Source organism: Callorhinchus milii, unplaced genomic scaffold (genome assembly GCF_018977255.1).
Source record: "Callorhinchus milii isolate IMCB2004 unplaced genomic scaffold, IMCB_Cmil_1.0 Scaffold7, whole genome shotgun sequence".
In the NCBI taxonomy this organism is placed as follows: Eukaryota; Metazoa; Chordata; class Chondrichthyes; order Chimaeriformes; family Callorhinchidae; genus Callorhinchus; species Callorhinchus milii.
The window spans coordinates 16,774,150-16,798,068 of NW_024704748.1; the positions used below are offsets into that span (position 1 = coordinate 16,774,150).

At 38.8% G+C, this 23,919-nt stretch overlaps 1 protein-coding gene across 5 annotated transcripts; it reads left to right on the forward strand.

The window, feature by feature from the left end:
* The first annotated feature begins 511 nt into the window (after positions 1-511).
* On the forward strand, positions 512-22,778 carry herc4 (HECT and RLD domain containing E3 ubiquitin protein ligase 4). Of its 5 annotated transcripts, none has more exons than XM_007897347.2 (25): positions 516-703; positions 978-1,259; positions 1,693-1,852; positions 3,246-3,322; positions 3,499-3,720; positions 4,020-4,111; positions 4,956-5,086; positions 5,295-5,449; positions 5,876-5,955; positions 6,645-6,769; positions 8,432-8,491; positions 9,214-9,325; positions 9,467-9,656; positions 10,240-10,412; positions 12,182-12,301; positions 14,272-14,295; positions 14,502-14,594; positions 16,176-16,343; positions 16,522-16,665; positions 17,382-17,548; positions 18,600-18,666; positions 18,761-18,843; positions 19,425-19,608; positions 20,396-20,498; positions 20,630-22,778. In XM_007897347.2, exons 2-25 carry the CDS (start codon positions 1,034-1,036, stop codon positions 20,836-20,838), a joined length of 3,165 nt encoding a protein of 1,054 aa, XP_007895538.1. In that variant the 5' UTR covers positions 516-703; positions 978-1,033; the 3' UTR covers positions 20,839-22,778. The 5 variants fall into 5 exon arrangements, with proteins under 5 accessions (XP_042192592.1, XP_007895538.1, XP_007895539.1 ...); XM_007897348.2 differs by having other exon boundaries at positions 516-648; XM_007897349.2 differs by having other exon boundaries at positions 516-648; positions 1,698-1,852.
* The last annotated feature ends 1,141 nt before the right edge of the window (positions 22,779-23,919 follow it).

The following is a 23,919-nucleotide window of genomic DNA, read 5'->3' on the forward strand; positions in this document are numbered from 1 at the left end:
TTTGGGACTTCAACCCAAACCCTTCCAAAGACAGATATTCAGCGGTTTCCCCCCCGGCGCGCGGCCCGGCGCGCGGCCCGGCTCGCGTACTTGGTTGCATTCGGGGCCCTGCGATGTGCAATTGTGGATTAGCCACATAACGCTCTTAGGTTTTGCTGTGTATGACTTTAATGATCTCCTTTGTACAAAATGCAGCTGGAACTGGGCATCATTTTTTTTAATAAAAAAAGTCATCTCTACGTTGCCAGTTCCCTGCAACTCTTAACCTCGTCGCAACTACAAAGCCTCAACCGCCCACCCACTTGTCTGTGTGTCTGTCACAAATCAATGCCCGTTACCTCTCCTCTGTCGAGGAACTCGCCTCAATGGGTGTTAACCCGCTTTTAACCCCTTGCGGAACTACAGCTCCCAGCACCCAGCGCGCGACGCCCGGTGACCGTTTCCTGCTCGCGTTTGACCCCCCCCCCGAGGATTCAAGCGCTCGATGGAATTGTGGCGTCACTTCCGGCCGTTAGCTGTCGGCTCGAGGCTTTTCTGGAAACCTTTGGAAGCCGCTCGTCTGTCGTCCGCCATCAAAAATCGCAGCTGCCGAGTCAGCAGTCAGACCACACGACGCTTTGTCTGGTGTGAGGAGAGCAGCTGAAAGGGGTGTGCTTTTCCGTTTCGTTCCCTGCAACGTCTGTCTTCTGACACTTGAGGCTGGGTGAGAGGGAGGAGGAAGGGGGGGGGGTGACCCCTTTCCCCGTTCCCTGATGATCTGTTTACACGAGGATGCGCCTCCGCTAAACATGGTGCTCGTTCGAGGATTGGGATATGTGTAGGAGGGATGGGAGCGGATTTGGGAGGAGGGGTCACGTTAGGACCGGGTGGTGGGTGAGGGACGGAGAACCCCCACCCCCTTTGAGGAGGGCAGTGGGCTCCAGGCAGAAGTTGGATTTGTTCTAATGTCGTGTCTTTCTAAACTGTCATCTTAATAGAGAACATCTGCCGCCAGAGGCAGCTGCTGAACGTGGATTCCTCCCAAGATTAAGCCATGTTATGTTGGGGGAATGCCTCCTTCGGACAACTCGGACTGGGTGGTATAGATGAAGAAGTTGTTCTGGAGCCAAGAAGTTGTTCGTTTTTCAAAAAGAAAAGGATTCTCGATGTGGGATGTGGTCGCAGACATACTGTTTTTGTTATTCACGATGGGACAGTTTATACCTGTGGGTGTAATGATCTTGGTCAACTGGGACATGAAAAAGGGAGAAAGAGACCAGGTGAGTCTTTCAGATGCCTCTCATGTAACTTATCCATTTGACATAATTGAGACACAGTGTGTGAAAAGTGCTTTCCAATAGACTGAACACTCGACATTATTTGGCCAATAAATGACATTATTTGGCTAATAAATGACATTATTTGGCCAATAAATGACATTATTTGGCCAATAAATGACATTATTTGGCCAATAAATCATCTTGCTTGTGAATGGTTTTCACTGGGTCAAAGTATAAATGATAGGCATGATTGAAAAAAAGTAATATACTAAACATAAAGCATAAAACAAGAAAAGGCAGTTTGGTTCATCACAACTACTCCACCTCTGTTCATACTGACCCAAACTAAATTTCTGTGGAAGTGAAATAATTTGTCTGGTAGCAAAATGTATTAGGAAGGGGTTAACTAACATAGCTTTGTTTTGTTGTATAGAGCAGGTTAGTGCTTTGGATGCTCAGAATATCATCGCTGTTTCATGTGGAGAGATGCATACACTTTCCCTAAACGATGAAGGTCAAGTGTTTGCTTGGGGTCTTGCCACTGATGGTCAAATGGGATTTTCTAGCACAGAAGAATGTGTCAGAGTTCCCAGGTAATTGGTCTGTTGAAATGCTGCTAAATGATTTGCAAAAATGAAAAATATTTATGGTACCTAGTGAAAGAACAGTTTGTATTGATGATTTTCTTAGTTTTTGTACCAACTACGTTTTTCTTAAGAGGAACAAAATAGTATTTGGGGGGGGGTGAGTTAGAAACAGTAAATAGAAAATTGTTGATACAATTTTACTTCTGTGGTGCTATTTTGGTTTAAATCTTTTTCATAGCTTAAACTGGCTAGCGATTAAAAGTTAATAAAAAGCACCATAAATCAGAGACAAGTTGGGAATATGGTTTGACCAACAGAAATATAGGAACACAGAAAATTGTGTGATTACATTTTTATGCTCTTAAATGAAAAATGGTTTGGGTGACAATAACAAAATTACATTTGTATAGCGTCTTTCACATCGGAAGGATGTCCCAAGGCACTGGACAATCAGGGTTTCGGACCCAAGCTGAGGGTCGGGATCGTGGAGGGTGGAGAAGGAAGGAGGGTGACCGAAGGCACGGTCGAAGAGGAGGGTCTTGAGATAATAATAATCCTTGCATTTGATATAGCGCTTTTCACATCTTCTAGATGTCTTAAAGCGCTTCACAGAATAGACCGTAAAGTGAATTGACTGTATATTTATGGGTCTTGAAGGAGGCAAGGGAGGGGGTGAGGCTGAAGGACTACTTTAACTTCAGCCTTCATCTTTATATGGCTCTTGAATTTCTCTTGGAAGAATGGGTTTGTTCCTCTAACATGTGCAGCTACAGTATTGTTTTAAGAATTGACAATATACTATTTGCTAACCAAAAAAGTTGTAGAACCTGAAGGTAATTTTGAGTTGGATCATCGTCACCATTGGATCTTGAATTATCATCATTCAATTTTGTCTCTTTTATCATTTGCAACTTTTTGGTATGTCTGATGTGTTATCTCTGAAAGATATTGTGGCCAAGTTAATACAACAAAACAATTGTATGCTGCTTAAGAAAATTGTAGTTAGTACGGAACCTAAGAGAATTGTCAATAAACCTATTCTTTCACTATTTTTGTTCAGAGCAGAACTCTTATAAATAACCTCTTCTAAAATTCATTTGGATTCTTAATGTTAGTATTTTACAATAATTCCTCGTTAGTCTTCAATTTCTTCCAGTGATCTGAACCTCCCTATACCAATATGGTGAATTTAGTAAACATTCCTTCAAGTTGCCCTTGATCAAATTTATGTTGTGATCAATTTTCATATTACAAAAATGCTGTCTCTTTCATTACAGTAGTTTAATAAATTAAGGTATAACTTCCCTAATTTGGTGAAATCATCAGCGCATGTTACACAACATCTCTTTTTATCTTTCTTAAATGTCTTTTACAAATATTTTCATTTATATCCTTGTAGGAATATAAAGAGTCTGTCAGAAATACGAATAATACAGGTGGCATGTGGATACTATCATTCTCTAGCTTTATCTAATGGTAAGAAGCAAAAATGTTTAATTCTTGACTGTGAGGTGCAACCTAAGAAGCGTGTTCTGAAGAGTAAAACTTATTGAAACAATTTTTTGCTCAAATATATAAACGGATTTATTTGTTCACTATTTGCAATATTTTTTTATAACAGTATAATTATAACTAATACATTTATCTTACAGGGAGCCAAATTTTTTCGTGGGGACAGAATAAATATGGACAATTAGGATTAGGTCCAGATACTACGAGCAAATCAGCGGCACAACAAATCCAATCTTTAAATGGTGTTCCTTTTATTCAGATTGCAGCAGGTGGAGCACACACCTTTGCACTCACTTTATCGGGAGCAGTCTTTGGGTGGGGACGCAACAAATTTGGGCAATTAGGCCTAAATGATGAAAAAGGTTAGTAGTCCAAAGCATTGTGACTCGTTTTAAGAGAAGAAGAAAATAACTTTTTTTAAAAAAAATGGCAATTTACTAAATGGGGCAACAAGTTAAACTGTTTGCCCGAATATTTTGTAAAGCACAAAGCAATAAAACTTCAACAGGAGTCCAAGTACGATATGTGTTTTATGAAAATCTGATTAGAATTTATTTTTATGGTTTGAAGTTTTGCTAAATTCATAAAATTCATTTTGATTAATATTTTATTCTCATCATGATTTCTTTTTCTCTGAAAGTCACTTAAATTTTAATCCCAGACAGACATGTTCCTACCCTGCTGAAGTCCTTGCGGACTCAAAAAGTTGTTTATATATGCTGTGGTGAAGATCACACCGCAACCCTTACAAAGGTAGGTTTACATATTTGTTTATAGTTGGAAGGGATTTGGGTTTACTTCAGTAAATTACACAATATAGCAAATGGTCTTTCCTATTTGACCTGTATGATTCCAGCTTTTCAACTGGGTTGCGCTGGGGAAACAATATTAGCTCCCTGTAAGGTTGTTACCTTTAAGTCATCTTCAACCTCATTAAAGGTCTACTCATGTTCTCTTTGTAGTTTATCCAAACAACTGAACAATGGCTTGAAGTTTTCCAAGTGGCAAATCGAAATACTCAGCCTTTTAATTGTCAAATTAGTTTTTCTAATGTTAAATATGAAAAATATATCAATAAAGAAAACCACACCACACCATTCACAGCATTTTTTGAATGAACTAATAAAAGGCAGGGTTAGTGTAGGAATCTTGTTTCAGTCTTCAGTTTGTTCTAAATTAATGTATTGATCAGGATTTATCTATTCAAAATAATTTTGGTGCTTACTAAGGCTGACACATTTTTTTTTGTGGGGGTTGGGTGGATTTTGTTGGTGGCATTTTAAAAATAGCCTGGAATATGAAAGTGAGTCAAAACAGGAGATTCATATTTGAATGAAATAAAACTCCAAGCATTTCCTATATCAAATCCACACAATTATATTGAATTAATCCTCATTTTAGTCAGTATGATTAAAAATCCAATTCTGTATAATCCATTTATTATAAAGTAACTTGAATGGAAGATTGATGAAATGTTAGTATGGTGTCCCAGTACAAAATGTCTTGATATAAATGCTGCATTTTGATTAAGCATTTAAACATTTAGCACATTTGGTGAATAAATGTAGCTGTAATTCGAATTTGAATTTATTTTAAGGAAGGTGGAGTGTTTACATTTGGTGCTGGAGGATATGGCCAATTGGGACATAACAGCACAAACCATGAAATAAATCCAAGAAAAGTCTTTGAATTGATGGGAAATGTCGTCACACAAATTGCTTGTGGAAGGTTTGTATCTTATGCCTATTGGCTAATCAAAATAAATAATGCTTTAGTTTTTTGTTTACTTCATTATTATGCATAACCATCTTCTTGAGCTCTGCCTTATAACTTTCAATATTTGTGCTTTTTCAGACATGATTTAGAAATGTTCATAACCATAAGTATTTTTTCAATTTTCAAGGATATTAAAAGCAAATGTGTGCTTATTCTTTAGGCAACACACATTGGCATTTGTCCCATCATCTGGAAAGTTGCATTCATTTGGTCTCGGAGGAAATGGTCAATTAGGAACAGGGTTTACAAGTAACAGGAAAAGCCCCTCCATTGTAAAAGCAGCATGGGCTGTTCATAATGTTTCTTCCCCTCCTGGTAAGTGTCAATCTACCTCTCATGGTAGGTGCATTTTTTGGCAATTTTGAATTTTATCTTGTTTGTAGGCATAAGTGAGGTTTTTTTTGATGAATAGTCTTTGAATCCCTTTGATTAATCCTCAATTAAGCAAATAAGATTAAAAATGTAAATCGATACATTCTATTGTCAAACAAACAGACTGGAACTTGAGTGATGCATGTTATTGAAAATTATAATTCAATCAGAATATTTAAGTACCTAATCTTTGTATCTTCTTAAGAATGATATAGAATTGCAACCAATTTTGTTTGTAACATTATGGATTATGAATTATTTTGTTTCTAACATCTTCCATTTAAGGGCATTAAAACCTGTCATGGTGTGAAGTATAAACCACATTTTATGGAAGATATATTCAGACAACATGTTTTTAATTTATTACAGATGTTGATGATGACTATTTTTGTGTTAAGGCCATTTACTCTGGTGGTGACCAAAGTTTTGCACATTACACCTCTCTGCAGGTAAAGTTAAGCAGTTTATCACAAGAGCTCTCAAAAGGGATTTTTAGTATCTACACATTGGGTTATATCTATACATTATATCTATACGTTATAGACAGACTGGAGTGTGGTAAAACAGGGTTTGTCTGTACTGAGCCAATGAAGTACCAGTACATACTTGTCACTGGTATTTTTGCTTTTAAGTTTTTTTTTTAAATGGTGACATAAATATTTTCCTATCAATTCTGTGTATGGAGACTGAAAGCAATTATGCTCGCATTTGATATAGTACCTATAATGTTGAAACATTTGAAAGCACTACCCAGAATTTTGCTGCAAAGCAAATGTGGCAATTTGCAATCAGCAGAGACCCACAGACAGCAGATGTACAGTTTATCCAGAGGATTGATGGCCAAGGTATCAGGAAAAACTTCCTTTTTTCAGTAGTGAGGGATCTTAAGGAACTCCTTTGAAAGATGGCATCTCTGACAAGGCAATGCTTCCCCCTTTTACAGTGGTTGCTGGATGCTGGTGACACTGGGAGGCCTTGTACTCTTTCGCAGATTCATGGGTGCTCACTTATATACAGACTGGAATGTGGTAAAACAGGGTTCATCTAGTGGGTCAATGGGAGTACCTGTAAATACTTGTCCATTCACTTTGTGCTTTTGTTTTAAGTGTTTTATCTTCACACAAAATTTCCCTTTCAGAATTCATTGCCAGCAGATGATTTCCGAAATTCTGTTCCATCAAAACGGATTTTTACACTAAATAATAAAATTGTCTGCAGATGGATGAATAATGCTTCGGGAAGGCCTTCTTCAGAGATAATTGAGTAAGCAATGGGCAGGCTCCCTTACCTTTCCAACCTCTCCTCATAGCACTACCTGCTGCCTCCGCTCTACTGGTTTCGGCCTCCTCCTTGTCCCTCGAATCCTCCGCTCCACCATTGGCGGCCGTGCCTTCATCCACTACACCCCAAAGCTATGGAACTCCCTCAATTCCTTCGCCTTGCCCTCTCATTCCCCATTTTCAGGTTGCACCTGAAGACCTTCCTATGGTCACATTCCCCCTCCCCCTAGCTCGACATCGAGCTCTGTCATTCTTAAGCGCTCTGGGACACCACCCGGCGTGGATAGCGCTATATAAATTCAAGTTGTTGTTGTAGAGGTCATGGGGTGTCAGGGAAGTATGAATGGTCAGTAGCCAAGGGACCAAGCTTATTAATTAATTGGACTGTTCTGTGGTAGAGGAATGCTCAATGCTCCTCTCAGCCAGCAGAGGGTGGTCTGCCATCTGGCCTCCCTCCACATCCCCGCCCCTGCCACACGACCTTGGTGGCTCCAGAGACTGCAGACTGCAGCCTAGCATGATTGCCAGGTCCTGGTCAGTATTTTGTGGTTGATCTACACTTGCTCTTTCCAGCTTGATACACAGCATGCACAATAGTCACCACCTCTGCTGCTTGTGGCCTGAATGGCTGCCCATGGCTTGCCCTATACCCATAAACCCCATGCAAAATAGGAATGTGAGTGCTGGAGGGATCTGCTAAACATTAGCTAAAGAATCTTTTTCTGAACTTCTCATGACTACTGAAAAGATTTTGGTACCTCCTTTTTTGTCAAATTACCCTTCTCTTTACCACTTGAAAACTGATGTCAGGTATATGAATTTCCCAACAGATTCTGTCCCAAAATTTCAGGTTTTATGCTGCTTCCTTCAGAAGAAAAACTGAAGTTTAGTGTTCAGTTTCAAGAATGAAGCTGTAATTTTACCTTGCTGTCTTGCATGATGGGAGGATGTCCCAAGGTGCATAACGATCCTGGCTTGACACCTGAGCTGGGGATGGAGTTTGGGTGGCGGTGGGTAGATAACTGAAAGAGCAGTCAAAGAAGTAGATCTTCAGACTTTGAAGAATTTGGAAATTGAAAGGAAGATTTTGAAGAAAATGTTCCTCTGGAAATTGAAGAATAAGGAAGTGCAATTTCTTGCCTTTGGTACAATGAGAATACATGTAAATAACAACAACAAAATTTGTATAGCGCTTTGCACGTTGGGAGGACATCCTAAGGCACTGAACAGTCAGTGTTTCGGATCCGAGCTGAGGTTTGGGATTGGGTAGGATGGACGACAGGGGAGAGAAGGAGGGTGACCAAAGGCACGGTTGTAGAGGAGGCTCTTGAGACTGATCTTCAAGGAGGCAAGGGAGGGGGCGAGGCGGAAGGACTGCGGGGCAGAGGATGGGGGCAGAGTAACTGAAGACCTGCCTGCAATGGTGGCCTGCGGTGAGAGACAGTGGCAGAGCTGGGCGATGTTGCGGAGGTGGAAGGCATTGCAGGTCATGGCACGAATGTGGGGTAGAAATGACAGCTGAGGGTCAAACAAGACGCCAAGGTTCAGGACTGGCTCGGTGGAGTGTGCATCCTTGAATGGTGATGCTATCAGTGCCTGAGGTGTAAAGATCTCTATTTAATGAAATGTCTATTGTTTTTCCTAGTGAAATTGATACAGTGTTCTCATCAGCAGGCTGCTTGAATGGAAGCTTCCTTGCCAGGAGGTACAGTATGTTTTTCTTGTGTACAACTGTAGGTCACTACTGACATTGCTGACACGTTTAAATTTCATCAGCGTGGAAGAAGAACCATTCTTCAGAATGGTTAGGTCAGAGGCTTAAGAGGTGTTCAGTCCCAAACGGTTGTTAAAGAGTGTGTACGTTGAAAATGACCACATTTTCAGTCCTTGAAATAATTATTATGTACTTATATTTTTCTCAAAGGATTATGTAATATTGGTCTTCGGTCCCTTGCATTTGATATTGCACCTTACCATGTTATTGAAAAGTCTCAAAGTGCTTCACAGTACATAACGTGAATTGACTGTATATTTTGTGGGCAGAACCTTATGTTGAATGGGGATTTCGATTTCAAGATCCTCATGTACAAACTCGTGTACAAATCACTTCATGGCCTGGCACCTCCTTTCCTCTCTGACCTGCTTACACCTCACTCCACTACCCACTGCCTTCGCCGATCATATTTTCAGCCACTGTGCCCTGAAACTATTGAACTAACTGCCTCAATTCCTCCTTGCTTGTCTTCAGATCACGCATGAAGACCCTCCTCTTTGACCCTGCCTACAGTCACTTCCCCCGGCTCAGCGTTCAGCTCCACCATTGTTAAGCGTTCCAAGATGCTACCCTGCATGAATTGAATTATGTACACGCAAGTTGTTTTTATACAAATCAAATTTGGGAACTAATGCATTGCATTTTTGTTTCAGCAATGATGATCATTATAAAACCAGTCACAAGTACTCTGGGATTAATATGAATACAAGTAGACTATTATTCCACAAACTCATACAATCTGACCATCCTCAGATTTCTCAACAGGTATTACAAAAATATGAGTGTGTATGTTGGAAAACTGCAACAGTAGATTAGAGCACGTAGGCTGATCTAACCTGTCTTTTAACTGTAAGTCTAATAAATATCACTTTATCATCTAATAACTTAACTGTTTTTTTCTTCCAGGTGGCAGCCAGTATGGAAAAAAATTTGATCCCAAGGTTTCCCAAATCCCCTCCTGATATAGAGGCCATGAGGGTCTATATTACTCTTACAGAATGTCCTCTGCTGAGCGATCCCAACAACTATGTAACATTAGCAATTCCATTTGCAGCATCGATTTTGAGGCTTGAAAAAACACCACTGAAAGTACTTGGTAAATTTTTTTTTAGATGACAAATGTTACTAATATGACTGGATTGATTGAAAATAATTTGGATATTTGATGTAGAAATGTAGTTGATCTTTATTTAAAAGTCTAGGTATCCGACACCGATTTTCAACAATTGTGGGAAAATATAGATCAACTTCTTGCTTAGATGACTTTCTATTAGTTACAGGCACTTGTCTGGATACCAAAATATGTCAAAATATTAATTGTGCTGCATTTGTACAGAAATAATTCATTTCAAATATGCTAAATATCAACGGTGCTAGTCATTATTCTAATCACTCAAAGCAAAAGTTGAGACAATTTCATTCTGAAGCTCATGTTGTGTGAATTTGGTTCTTTTTTCCACTGTTACATATCTCCCAAAAAGCTTTCAAATCTAAACTGTGATGATAATAATAATCCTTGCATTTGATATAGCGTTTTATTACAACTTTGCGATGTCTCAAAGCGCTTCACAGGATATACTTGGACTTGAACTTAAACTATTATTGATTCGCAAAATATTAATCGAAAGTAAGCTGATACTATCACAAACTTGTTTATGCATTCCAATCATTCACCTTAGAAAACTGGTGGTCCACACTTGAACCTGCGTTCTTTCAGAAGGTTGTACAACTGTACAAGGAAATAGTAGTATCTCTTCTGCAACGTGCAATGTCTATGATGACTATTTCTGAAAGGAGGGACTACTTCATCTATCTACAAACGGCACTGAAAATTCTGGAGATTCTGCACAGAGTGAGTCTACAGCAAAAGTGGTATAGGAACTTTATGTGCGTCCCAGCTCCGCTCCTTTCTTTCTCGCCATTCCCTCTGAATCCCTCCAATCCGGCTTTCGCGCTGCCCATAGGACGGAAACTGCCCTGGTGAAAGTCACTAATGACATTCTGAACATCTGTGATCAGGACTCCCTCTGCCTCCTGATCCTCGACCTCTCTGCCGCCTTCGACACTGTCGACCACTCCATCCTCATACACTGCGTCTCCTCTTTATCTTCGCGGACCCGCCCTTGCCGAGTTCGATTCCTATCTCTCTCACCATCTCCACTTTGTTGCTTCCAACGGTTTCGCCTCCAGCCCCCACAGTGTCACGTCTGCGGTCAACTTCCATATGTATGCGGATGACACCCAACTCTATCTTTCTGCCTCCACCCTCAACTCCAGGACCACTGCTGTCCTGACAGATTGCCTGTCGGACATTAAGTCCTGGATGAGGACAAATTTTCTACAGTTGAAATTGAACAAGACTTAGGCCCTCCTGATTGGCTCACGCCAGCGCCTCTGCACCTCAGGCTCTGGCAGCATCAACCTCCATGGTTGCACACTTCAACTCACCAGCCAGTCAGGAACCTAGGTGTCTTGTTTGACCCTCAACTGTGTTTTCTTCCCCACATCCAAGCCATGACACGCTCTGCCTTCAATCACCTCTAACATCGCCCAACTCTGCCACTACCTCACCCCTCAGGCCGCTGAAACTCTTGTTCATGCCTTCATTACCTCATGGCTCGACTATGCAAATACCCTGCTTGTCGACCTTCCCAACTCCTCCCTCCACAGGCTGCAGATAATCCAGAACTCTGCAGCCCGTGTCCTCTCCTGCACCAAACTCAGTGACCCCATCTCCCCCATTCTCACCCGACTCCACTGGCTCCCTATCCTTCAGAGGATCCAGTTCAAGATCCTGGTCCTCACCTACAAAGCCCTCCATGGCCTCGCCCCACCCTACCTCTGCGACCTCCTAACCCCCTACCAACCCGCCAACTCCCTCCACTCAGCCATTGGCGGGAGAGCCTTCAGCCACTCTGCCCCCAACCTCTGGAATTCCAACCCCCAATCATTCCCCCTTGCCCCCTCCTTAGCCTCCTTCAAGTCCCACCTCAAGACCCTCCTCTTCAACCATGCCATCCCCTTCCCCCCCACCCCGACTCCAGCTCAGGTCTGAAATGCTGTACGCTGTCCAGTGCCTTGGGACGTCCCCCCGATGTGAAAGGCGCTATACAAATATAATCTTGTTGTTGTGTAAATTTTGTCATTTTTATTTCTTGCTCTCAATTCTAGTTTAATTGTAATAGAGTAGATAGTGGGAGATTGTTTCCCCTGGTTGAAGAAACTAAAACCGGGGGTCACAACCTTAAAATCAGGGGCCAACCCTTTCGCACTGAGTTGAGGAAGAACGTCTTCTCTCAAAGGGTGGTGAATGTATGGAACTCGCTACCCCAAAGGGCTGTTGACATTCAGTCTTTGGAACATATTCAAGACTGAGATTGATAGATTTCTTATTGCAAAAAGGATTAAGAGATATGGGGATAAGGCAGGGTTAGGTTATTAGCTGGAGTTAGATTAGAAGATCAGTCATGATTGAATGGCGGGGCAGGCTCGAAGGGCGAATGGCCTATTCCTGCTCCTACATGTTATGTTAGTTTATTATTGCATACTTACTCATCTCAAATCATAGCTATCAGAAATTAGAATTAAAACAAAAACTAATTATGGAATTTCATTACACAGGTAAATGAGACAGCTGGACAAATAATTCATTATGCCAAATTCTACATTCATGAATTACAAGACTTGATTGATATCAGGAACGATTATATTACATGGATTCAGCATCATGCATTTAGGATGGTAAGTAAATGCCTTCTAAATTCTGAAAACTAAGCTATTTACTAAATGGTTTGTTCTACAGCTGTTGAATTTCTATTATGCACCATATTCTTAAATGGCCTACACTCCATTCAAGTATAAATTTGTAGATTTGCAGTAATGAATTTACAGTAATCTGGAATCTCCTTTTAAAACTGAAATAAAAGATTTTGAAAATATTTCATTATTCCATTAAAATCGATGGAACGTAGGTCTGGCTAAGAGGCCGGCTGCTGAAAATCCAAGATTCTTTGTAAATCTGCCCATCTTGAGACATAGGCTCATAACAAAAAGGAATATAGTTAAACATCACTGTAATTCTTTAAGTACAATTAGAGCAACTAAGTCCAGAATTCTGAAGGCAATTTTGAGCTGTACAAATGGTAATTCTTACTTCATGACAAAGACAGTATTAATAATAATAATAATAATCCTTGCATTTGATATAGCGCTTTTCACGTCGGGAGGACGTCCCAAAGCGCTTCACAGAACACACTGTAAAGTGAATTGACTGTATATTTGTGGGCGAACGCGGCAGCCAATTGCGCACAGCAATGTCCCACAAACAGTCGTAGATTGAAAATGACCAATTTATTATTGTTTTTGGTTTTGGAGGGATTATTATTAGGCGTGTGGAGTAAGGAAACTTGCCCAAGGTTTCGCCCTGCCTGGAATTGAACTCAGGTCTCTCACTTGCAAAGCGAGTGCTCTAACCACTGAGCTACAGGACTTGTCAGCAACTTCCAGGCTGAATTGCTTCAAAGTTTGGTGGGGGGAGGGGTGGGGGAGAAGGAGGAGAGGTTGAATTTTCCCCCATGCATTGATGGCAATTTCTATTGATATGAAAAGCTAAACATCATTTCGAAGCATGATTCAACCTCTAGCCACTGTATGAATTGGCTGCCTTTAGGTGATTTTTTTTATTTTTAAATGGACAAATTTAGTCAGGACTCAATGATCTTTTTGTTCAATTTGGAATTTGAAGAACATTGCGCATGGATTTTAACAAACTCTTCCGCAATAGCATTCATATAATGCCATGCTCAATTTTCAAATAGACCTTGAAGCAAGGAGAAGTGCTAGAAAAATGCTAAAGATGACTCATACCTGTTACACTCAAATGAAGTCTGCTACTTCCCATCCTTATTTCTGAGTCTTTTCAGTTCACTTCCAAGATATGGTAGTTTTTCTCTTTCTTAATTTTCTCTGTACTTCAAACAACAGACATTGCAAGCTCATTTTCAAATCCTGTATTTTCCTGCTGAAAATAAGATACGTCCAATTTTTAAGCCCCTCAGACATGTATTGAGATACATTTAATGTTTGGGAAGACTTTTTGCTGCATCTCATGTTAGATTTCCCAGCAGAGTTGTGTGAGTAAACCTTTTGAGTTAAATAAATTGTTAAATTGCCGATATGGAATGTGTTACTTACAATTTCCCAAGATTGCAAAATGTTGCAGAACTTGCGGAATATGTGGGCCTTCCAGCCAAGTTACATTTTCAATACATTTCTGCTGTATGTTTAAGTCCTTCCAAACTTTGAGGTATTTAATAAGATCTATGTATCACTTGAAACTAGGTAAACGTCGTAGGTAAATGTTGAGTCAAATAGACCATATCCAGGCAAATGTTGAGTCAAATAGACCATTTCAGGTAAATGTTGAGTCAAATAGATCATTTAAATAGAAATCTACAGCCAGGTCATCCACTCCTTACTCTTTCCATTTGCTAACATAAGCCCAATGCTATTAAAGATTGTATTATTGGAAATGTATCTTTTGCACTTCATTGTTTAGTACAATTTAATAAGAATGATCACAAATTAGCTTCAAACATAATGTTGACAGCAAAGCTCTTTCTGTAAGTGGACTTTAAAGTACAAGAACAACACTATTTATTCTTCCCCCTTTTTGACTGTGACTTTCCGGCTTTTTTTATCTAATTATTTAGGACTTCAGCAGTGGAACACAAGAGGTGAGCTTGGTATTTAGTCTTTCTAGTTTCTATTATATTATACGTTTGTGTTTAATGTTTTAAGTTTTGGTAAAATTTATTTTTGGAACCTAATCAAATTGATTCTGTTCTATGTTAAGAATTAAGGTAAGAATTAATTTAAAATTTAAGCAAGGAACTGTCTCAACAGATTGTGATGGTAAGCTTCATCTATTTTTCATGTGCAGGATATACCAATTACAATTTGCACATATCCATTTGTCTTTAATGCACAAGCAAAGACTGCATTACTGCAGACAGACGCCATGTTGCAAATGCAGGTGAGAAAATTCATTTTTGTTGATGCTATCTGGCATAATTTATCTAAAAAAAATTAAAATTCAGAAATAAAAGAGACCATGCCTTAGTTGATTTCCTGTTTATTATTACCAACAGTCTTATGTACCCTTAAAAAGGGAGACGGAGGAAAAACTGACAGACTGGTCTGTTTTCTCTAAATAAAATGATCATAATACAACAACAACAACAACAAGATTCCATTTATAGAGCGCCTTTCACATCGGGAGGACGTCCCAAGGCGCTGTACAGTTGGGTCAGGACCCGAGCAGGGGGGAAATGGTCAGGGTGAGGGGAGGGAAGGGAGGGAGCGAGGAGGGGGTAAAGAGTCGAGAGGGGAGCTGAAGGCACGGTCAAAGAGAAAGGTCTTGAGACCGGCCTTGAAGGAGGAAAGGGAGGAGGCAAGGCGAAGGCACTGGGGGATAGAGTTCCAGAGCCGAGGGGCTGAGAGGCTGAAGGCCCGGCCACCGATGGTAGGGCGGTTGGGGCGGGGGATGTGGAGCAGACCGGAGCCAGAGGAACGGAAGGTACGGGCAGGTAGGTAGGGGGATAGTAGGTCAGAGAGGTAGGAGGGAGCAAGGCCGTGAATGGCCTTGTAGGTGAGGATGAGGATCTTGAAATCGATCCTGTGGGGGATGGGGAGCCAGTGGAGGCGAGCGAGGGAGGGAGTGATGTGGTCGCGAAGCCTGGTGCGGGACAGTACACGAGCTGCAGAGTTCTGAATGACCTGCAGGTTGTGGAGGGAGGTGCCGGGAAGGCCGGCGAGGAGAGAGTTCCCATAGTCCAGCCTTGAGGTGATAAAGGCGTGGACCAGAGTTTCAGCAGCGTGAGGGGTGAGGTAGTGCCGTAGTCTGGCGACATTCCGGAGGTGATGGAAGGCGGTACCAGTTGTGGCGCGGATATGAGGGAGAAAGGACAGCTCAGGGTCGAAGAGAACACCAAGGTTCCTGACTGGCTTTGAGAGGTGGAGAGTGCAGCCTTGGATGCTGATGCTGTCAGCGCCTGAGGTGCGGAGGCCTGAGGTGTGGAAGCACTGACGCGAGCCAATCAGGATGGCCTCAGTTTTACGCACGTTGAGCTGAAGAAAGTTGTCTCTCGTCCAGGAATAATGAAGATTTGTAGAAACAATTATAAGAACAATGTATTCTGCTGCAAACAGACTTTAATATCATGAAAAATGTGATGCTACAAACTATAGATTTCAAGTTATTTGTCTAAAATAGAATCAGCAATTACAGCACAGAAGAAGGCGTTCGGTCTATGGAGTATTTGCTGGGGTTATCTTCTCTTTATGAGTTGTATACCTCTTTCCTATTTCTCTGCTGTTTCCCCATACTCTTTGTAAATTATGCCACTTGTGAAACGTATTATGTGTTCAATCATGAAAAAGATTCTTAATTTTTAAACTTTTTTGTTCAATTTCGCAACTACCGTATAGAATCACCAACAAAGGGGAGGGAGGAAAAGTTCTCAAACTGAATGTTATGAAGCCAACATCTGATAGTTCTCATTTACCAAAATGAGCAATAATCTACATATGTGTGCCGTTATTTTTTTCTTTCCAGATTGCAGTTGATCAGGCTAACAGGCAAAATTTCTCATCCTTTTTCTTGCCTGTGGTTGATGCAGTCAATCCTTGCCTTGTACTAATTGTACGTAGAGAGCATATTGTTGAAGATGCTGTGGAAGCATTGAGGAAGTCGAAGAATGTGGACTATAAGAAGCCATTGAAGGTAGTTTTAGCTATGTACGATAGTGTTGACTGACACTGCAAATCCAGGGCTTCCTGATTTTAACCTGATCCTCTGGGTTTAGTAGTGAGTTTTGTTGACCCTGGCAATTTAAGGGTTACAGTATTTTCATTAATATTGTATCAACCTTATAATCAATGATATTTCTTCATGTTTTTAGGTAATTTTTGTTGGTGAAGAAGCCATAGATGCTGGGGGTGTCCGGAAAGAGTTTTTTCTCTTGATTATGAGGGAATTATTAGATCCTAAATATGGCATGTTTCAGTACTATGAGGAATCAAGACTCATCTGGTTTTCATTTCAGGTATGACATTACTATTCATCCACTCAGCTATATTTTTAAATGAATTTCACCTGCAATCTCTGTTCATATCTGGTATTTGTATTTAACTGTTGAATTAGTTCAGTGGACCTTGAATGTTGTGACTTTTAACACTACACTGTTATTACTTAAAATTATATTTTTGATAATTGAAATCATGGTATAATGTGCTTCATGTAAATGCCTCAAGTAAATGTTGGTAAGTATCTCTAAGCAGTTTATTTCCCCTGTTGCAATTGTAATGTCACTGACTTGATGGCAAAACCACCAATGTTTACTTAATCTGTTTATTCTGCCTTTCTATGAACATAATAAATGAAGTACTCAGTGTCCTACCTGTTTTTCAAATAATAATCTCCAAATTACTTATTTCATATGTACATCTCCCATTTATCTTCATTTTCAACTCTCTTTAAGATGTTAATTTTCTCTTTGACTAACCTCTTGTAATAATATTGTCATTCTGTAAATATCAAACTTTATAAATAAAGCCTGAAAATATAATCTTAATTATTTTCAATCTTTGAGGTCAGGCTGCTAGCAGCATTGTTAGCAGAGACTACAAAGTATTCATTTGCATTGTGAAGTTGTATGAATCCATCACTGAACTCTGGAATGTCTTTGTATGCATTCTGTAAAACATTTGCAGAGAAAAATGAGCTTTATAATGAATATTATTTTGTTTTTGTCTTGTGTAGACCTTTGAAGACAATGACTTGTTTCATTTGATTGGAATCGTCTGCGGTCTTGCAATCTACAATTTTACAATTGTTGATTTGCCTTTTCCATTAGCTTTGTACAAAAAACTATTAAAATATAAGACAACCTTGGATGATCTGAAGGAGTTGATACCAGATGTTGGGAGGTTAGTTAATGTGACAACTTTGAACTCAAGGTCCTTCTAACATTGGCCCCACAAGTACATCACCAGATCTTCCTTGGCATATTGTAAAATGTTGGAATTGCAAAGGCAACATTCTTCACTAAATAGATGGTGGTCTCCAAAGAAGACAACTCCAAAACCAGTTTATCAAATCAGTTGGTTCAGAGTAAATCATTTAGCTGTAAATTTGTAGTCACACTTTGGACTTATTAAATATTAATGATTTTCTGGTTAATAATTGTATTAGCACATCACTGAAGTAATGTTTAAGTAGTTTTACCTCACATAAACAATCTAGTCTTCCAGAAATATATTCCTCAGGCATTGTATAGTGTCTTATAGGCATTTGGAGCAAAATGTATACAATTGCAAAAAGATAGATAGCTCAATCTAGTTTCAAGCATTTTAACATGTTTCTTCTATGTGAAGATATTCTGTATTCTACATGTTAATGCTTTATATTCCACAGAACAAGTGTAAGTTGTTGTTGTTATTCTGACTCAGTTGGTTGTGGGTTCAAGCCCGAGATTTGGAACTTGCATATTGCAGTGCTAGGGAAGTGCAGCATTGTTGCAGGTGTCACCTTCAGATGAGATGTTAAAGCGAAGTTCTTTCTACCTGTTCAGGTGGATGTTGAAGATCCCATGTCACTACTCAAAATGAGAAAGTGGGCCAATAATCCCCAGATAAAATTTGTCATTTTGTGGCTGTTTGTGAGTCATTGTTTGTGCAAATTTGCTGCTGCTTTTTCCTACAACTACATTTCAAATTAAAATTCTGTGAAATGCTTTGCATTGTCTCTACAATGTGATATGATGCAAAATCAAATGCAAGGATTATTGAATTAATGTTATGTAAGGCAGGCCTTGAATTTAAAATAAGATGCAAGCTAGGATTTGTGAAAGCAGTGCTTGCTAGTCGGCCACCTGGTGTAGCAGTTTCATGTATAACAATGATGTGTTCAGTTTTACTAACAAATTCTGTTATTTTCCGGTTAGCTTTACATTTTTGCTTTGTATTTACTTTAATGCAGGAGTTTGCAGCAACTGCTGGATTATCCAGAAGACAATGTGAAAGATATCTTCTTTCTGAACTTCACGGTAAATTATCAGAGTGAGATTAGTAAAAGGAATACAAACTGACATCCACATTTTGGAAAGTTTTTTTTAATTAGTTAACATTGTATTTGAACAGATTACTGAGGAGAAGTATGGTGTAACACAAATTAAAGAGCTGATTCCTAATGGCACAAATACTTCTGTTACTAATGAAAACAGGTGAGGAGATGCTAGACTTAAATTAAACTGCAGTGATGTATCATAGTAAGAAATGGTTTTGATATCTTGTAAAAAGTATTTATTCGGGTGTCATGTGGCATATTGATGGCTATATTATAGATAAATATTCAAAATATAAAATTTGTACACTAATCAAAATGCTTGTTTATTATAGTATTACATAAATGGATTTAGACTAAGCCATTTTATCCCTAAAGTTCATACTACAGTAAAACTCACATAAGTGTTATCTTTATAATCGCCTAAATCGTACATTCACCCGAGTCCCATTCAGTTTCTTATCAAAAACACTTAGATTTCTTTACATTGCTTGTATTAATCACCTTGGATTTTATACGACTTATACAGTTTGCCTGCAACTTGGACTTTGCTAAGTCATACTGAATGTTATGGTCCCGATTGATGTGAGTTTCATTGTATAAAAGCTCTCCAAGCAAGTTCTTTAAAACATTTTTAATTCCAAAATGAACAGCTTTTCTGTTTCTGTATGTTCACATTCAGTCTCTTACAACTGCAGTATCTTAATAAGTTATTACTTTGTGATATATTTTTCTCCACAGGCATGAATTTGTGGAAGCATATGTAGACTATGTGTTCAACAAGTCAGTTGCACCATTATTTGATGCTTTCTTTGAAGGCTTTCACAAGGTTTGTGGAGGGAAGGTACTCCAGCTCTTCCAGCCCAATGAATTGCAAGCAATGGTGATTGGAAATGCAAATTATGACTGGAAAGAATTAGAAAAGGTTAGTGGTACTTTCAAGAATTGTTTTTGTATTTTCTAATAAATGTGATTCCTGCGACTGATGTCACTACTGAAGAATGTAACTTTTTAAGCTATTTATACCTAGTATAGTATAAACAAAAACAATAATAAATTGGTCATTTTCAATCCATGACTGTTTATGGGACACTGCTGTGCGCAATTGGCTGCCGTGTTCGCCCACAAATATACAGTCAATTCACTTTACAGTATATTCTGTCAAGCGCTTTGGGACGTCTAGAAGACGTGAAAACGCTATATTAAATGCAAGGATTATTATTATAGTATCAGAGTAGCACACAGCATGAGCCACATGCAAAATAATGCTGTCTGAATGCTGTGCCAATAGTGTGCCTTAATCTGCATTTGAGAAGTATATCAATACTGCTGATATTCTTCCTTATATTGATTCAGCCTTTTGTTTGGAGCTGTTCTGCAAGATCCAGCTTAGTACCTTATGCCCTCTATTCCACCATCGGTAGAGCCTTCAGCCCACTATGCCCTGAAACTCTGTCCCCGATCCCTCTGACTTGTCCCCTCCCTCCCCACCTTAAAATCCTGCCTAAAAACCTTCCTTTTTGATCATGCTTACAGTCACCCTCTCCCCTTGGCTCGTTGTCAAGACTCCACCCGTTGTCAAGGGTGCTATATAAATGCAAGTTGTTGTTTTTCCAGTCTTTGTGTACTCATCTTTGATAATCTTACAAATATGTTAGATTTAATACATTACAGACTTAATTTTTCAAGCAAAATATTTTGTTTTCATACAGAACACAGAATACAAAGGAGAGTATGGGGCAGATCATCCTACTATTAAATTCTTTTGGGCAGTGTTCCATGAATTGAGCTTGGAAAAGAAGAAACAATTTCTGTGTAAGTAGCATTTCTAAAGGGTGTAGGTAACTTAAAGGAGCACTTAGTTGTCATACATTTTGCATAAATTACTTCCTTTTCACAGAATACAAACAGGAATCAGGATGATTTTTCAAAAATTATTTTTACAGTGTTTCTGACTGGCAGTGATCGTATCCCAATTCTTGGAATGAAGAGCCTAAAAATTGTCATTCAGCCAACTGGAGGTGGAAATGATTATCTTCCAGTAGCTCACACCTGCTTTAATCTTCTAGATCTACCAAAATACACAGATCAAGAACTCCTTCAAAACAAACTGATTCAAGCCATAGACCATTATGAAGGCTTTAGTTTGGTGTAAAAACAACTCTGAAATCCCCCAAATCCTACTTATTGGGTTTGATGTAAGACAACATTCCTTGAAAATGACATATCTTACTATACTTAAACAACAAAATACAGTAAGACCAACAAAATATTAAGTTTAGCTATTTGTATAGGATCATGTATACTATTAGTGCTATATTAAAATAACATTTGAAATGGTGAGGACCCAGATCTTATAGAAAGAAATTCAGAGGAAGCACTAATACATTTTCTTGCAGATGCAAAGTGGAAATGTTTATGTTGCAAAAAGGACAAGTGAACAGCTGCATGGTAAATGCTTCACATTTTCATTAATTGGCTGAGGATAATCTAGACGTTTTATGTAAAATGATACTGTACTTGTATAATTACATGAGATTTTCTGTAAATAGTGTTTCATGATTTTTGTAATAAACTGAAGTTTTGCTATTTAGAAAAATCTCATTGAGATGATATTCATGTGACAGCAGTTAAACTGCACATCACAATATATGCAAAACCAGCTGGTATTTCCAGTTTTATTTCTGAATTCCTAGTTCATTCTTAAAAAAATTCTGCAAAACAAACAAGGAGAATTACAAGTATACAATCCATTTCTGTTTCTCACTTCTATCCTTCAAAAATATTTGGGGGACAAATAAACCAGTTGCATTGATTTTGTTGTAAAGAATTCTGTAATTGAATTTCGGACATAAATGCCAAGATTAGTATTACATAAGTCTTAGACAGTGGAATCAACAGCAACAGATAGTTCGGTTATAGAAACCCTAAAGTTGTTTCCATTCTGCTTCTATTCTTCTTATTGTGAATTTGGATTTTAAAATACCCTTTTTTCATTTTAAGTGACTGAAGGAAGCAGTGTTAAATTTTCCACAGTAATTTGGCCCAAAATGTGTTTGTTGGTTGCAATCAATGAGAAAAGTGATAACACTACAGTATTAAAGTATTTTAGGGTGGTTATTTGCTATTACATTGATCTGATAGAAGATGGGGGATTCAAGTATTTAAGTCAGAATTCCAGTGTCTTAAGTTTTTCTTTTGAATGACTATGTTGCTGGCATGGATCAGACCTTTTCTGGCATATACTAATTATGCTGCTCATTCTTTCAATGCCTTGTAGATCTTGAAAATAAAATGATTACCAAATGAATTTATCGCTTTGCTAATAGGATGTATGCTGATCTGAAATTAACCTATTTTTTTCTGTAAATTTAGAAAGTTATTAAATAGGCTAAAATGAAATCTCTAGTATATCACAATCTTGTATTGAAGATTTCATTTCAGGAATGATAGTTTAATATCCCTTTAAGATTTAATTCATTAATTCTGTGTCAAATCTTGTATGCTGTTTTTGTGGTGTGATATTTTAGTAGAAATGTGGCAAAAAAAGTAATGAGCCTTTACATACTACAGCTTCTTCTGATATAGATATGAAAATATATTGCTAAATTTGAAAGAATTGTGCATTTAGAAGCATGAAAATATTTCCATTTAAATTTAGATGAAAACTAAGCAGATTGTGTACAAAATCCAATAAAACGGGTGTGTACAGTTGTGGTATACATAGCCTTATTAGAGTTTCACTTTTATATAAATTAATGAAGTGAGCTTCCTGCTAAACTTAACACAGGAGTAAATTATGCCTCTTCAGTCAAAAGCATGAGATGTATCAAGTAACTGGGCTTCAAACTGATTTTAATCAACAGGGACACAGGGTCTTAATTTCTAATAACTTGAACCACAACCACTACAATATCACATGAATGCTGATTTCTTTAAAGTGCCTAGTGGTATATTGTATACTGCAGTAACTACAAAATTGTGTGTTTACACTTGAATTCTCAATCCCAGTTTAATAGATTTGATATGTGGTGTCATCTGTTACTTTAGCAGATAACTTTGTAAAGTCAATCTGAATAAAGGAGATGTGATGTTTTTGTGTCCAAAGTGGCGAGTTTTTGAATTGGATATGAAAAGTTGGACATTGTGTCCAAGAAAAAAAAAACTTTTAATTGAATCAGACAGCAGGTTGTCATAATGCATTTCTGTCCCGTCTTCTCCAGATGATCAATTCCTATGCCATCATTTGTGTCTTGTCCAATATACACACCAGTGAATGATCAAGAGCATAGGCAATAAATGGACCACACTACACTCAGCCACTGTGTTGACTTACGTTCACATTTTCAGTGTTCCTTCTCACAGCACATATCAATTTTATGTGATTATTCAACTATGGGAAACCTTGTGAAATTCACTACCATATCTTCGGTTGTATATTTGCCATCTGTATCAGAAGCCAATGTTCAGCAGCAGTTAACAAGTGCCTACACCATTTTGCATAGGTGAAAGATTACTTAGACAAAACACAATTACGTGTCTTCCATGTAAGAGCAGTTTACATGTACTACCACCAATGTAGTATAGTGTATCCACTGCTCACTGTGTGGTCTCTATATTGGGGAGATTAAGCACAGATTGGGTGACCAATTTGTAGAACACCTCCGTTCTGTATGCAAGGTAAACTCCCGTTCAGTCTGACTTCTCCATCCATGGTCTACGCTGTTCCAATGATCTACAGCAAAACCTTAGGGAGCAGCATCTTATCTATCTGCTAGGGACCCTACAACCGTCTGGCCTCAATATCGATTTCAGCCACTTCACACTATTAACAGCTCACCTTCCCCCCTCTTTCTGTTACCAGAAGAGTTATCTTCTGTTGTCTCTCTGGTGTATTGCCTGTTCTGCTCTATTAACACCTCTTCTTTTGTTTCAACCCACCCCTTTTGTTTTACGCCACAATTACCTTTTTAACCTGTCAACTAACACATTCCTTTGTCTTTAAAAACCTCTCCCTCCCAACATGCCCCAGTTCTGACGAAGGGTCGTGGACCCGCAACGTTGACTCACTTTCTCCATAGATGCTGCCTGACCTGCTGAGTTTTCCCAGCTCTCTCTGTTTGTTAAAGATTACTTAGAATCACACTTGTATGTTGCAAATTTAATTATTGAAATCGTGTACCTCCCTTGGTGATGCAGTTAAATACATAACATAGTGTACAACAGAAGTATATAG

Excerpts from the sequence above, each read along its gene's own strand:
- herc4 (XM_007897347.2), top strand. The coding sequence starts at position 1,034 with ATGTTATGTTGGGGGAATGCCTCCTTCGGACAACTCGGACTGGGTGGT. Across the intron at positions 14,595-16,175 it reads ACGCCATGTTGCAAATGCAG|ATTGCAGTTGATCAGGCTAA; the intron begins GTGAGAAAATTC and ends TTTTCTTTCCAG. Across the intron at positions 16,666-17,381 it reads TCATCTGGTTTTCATTTCAG|ACCTTTGAAGACAATGACTT; the intron begins GTATGACATTAC and ends TGTCTTGTGTAG.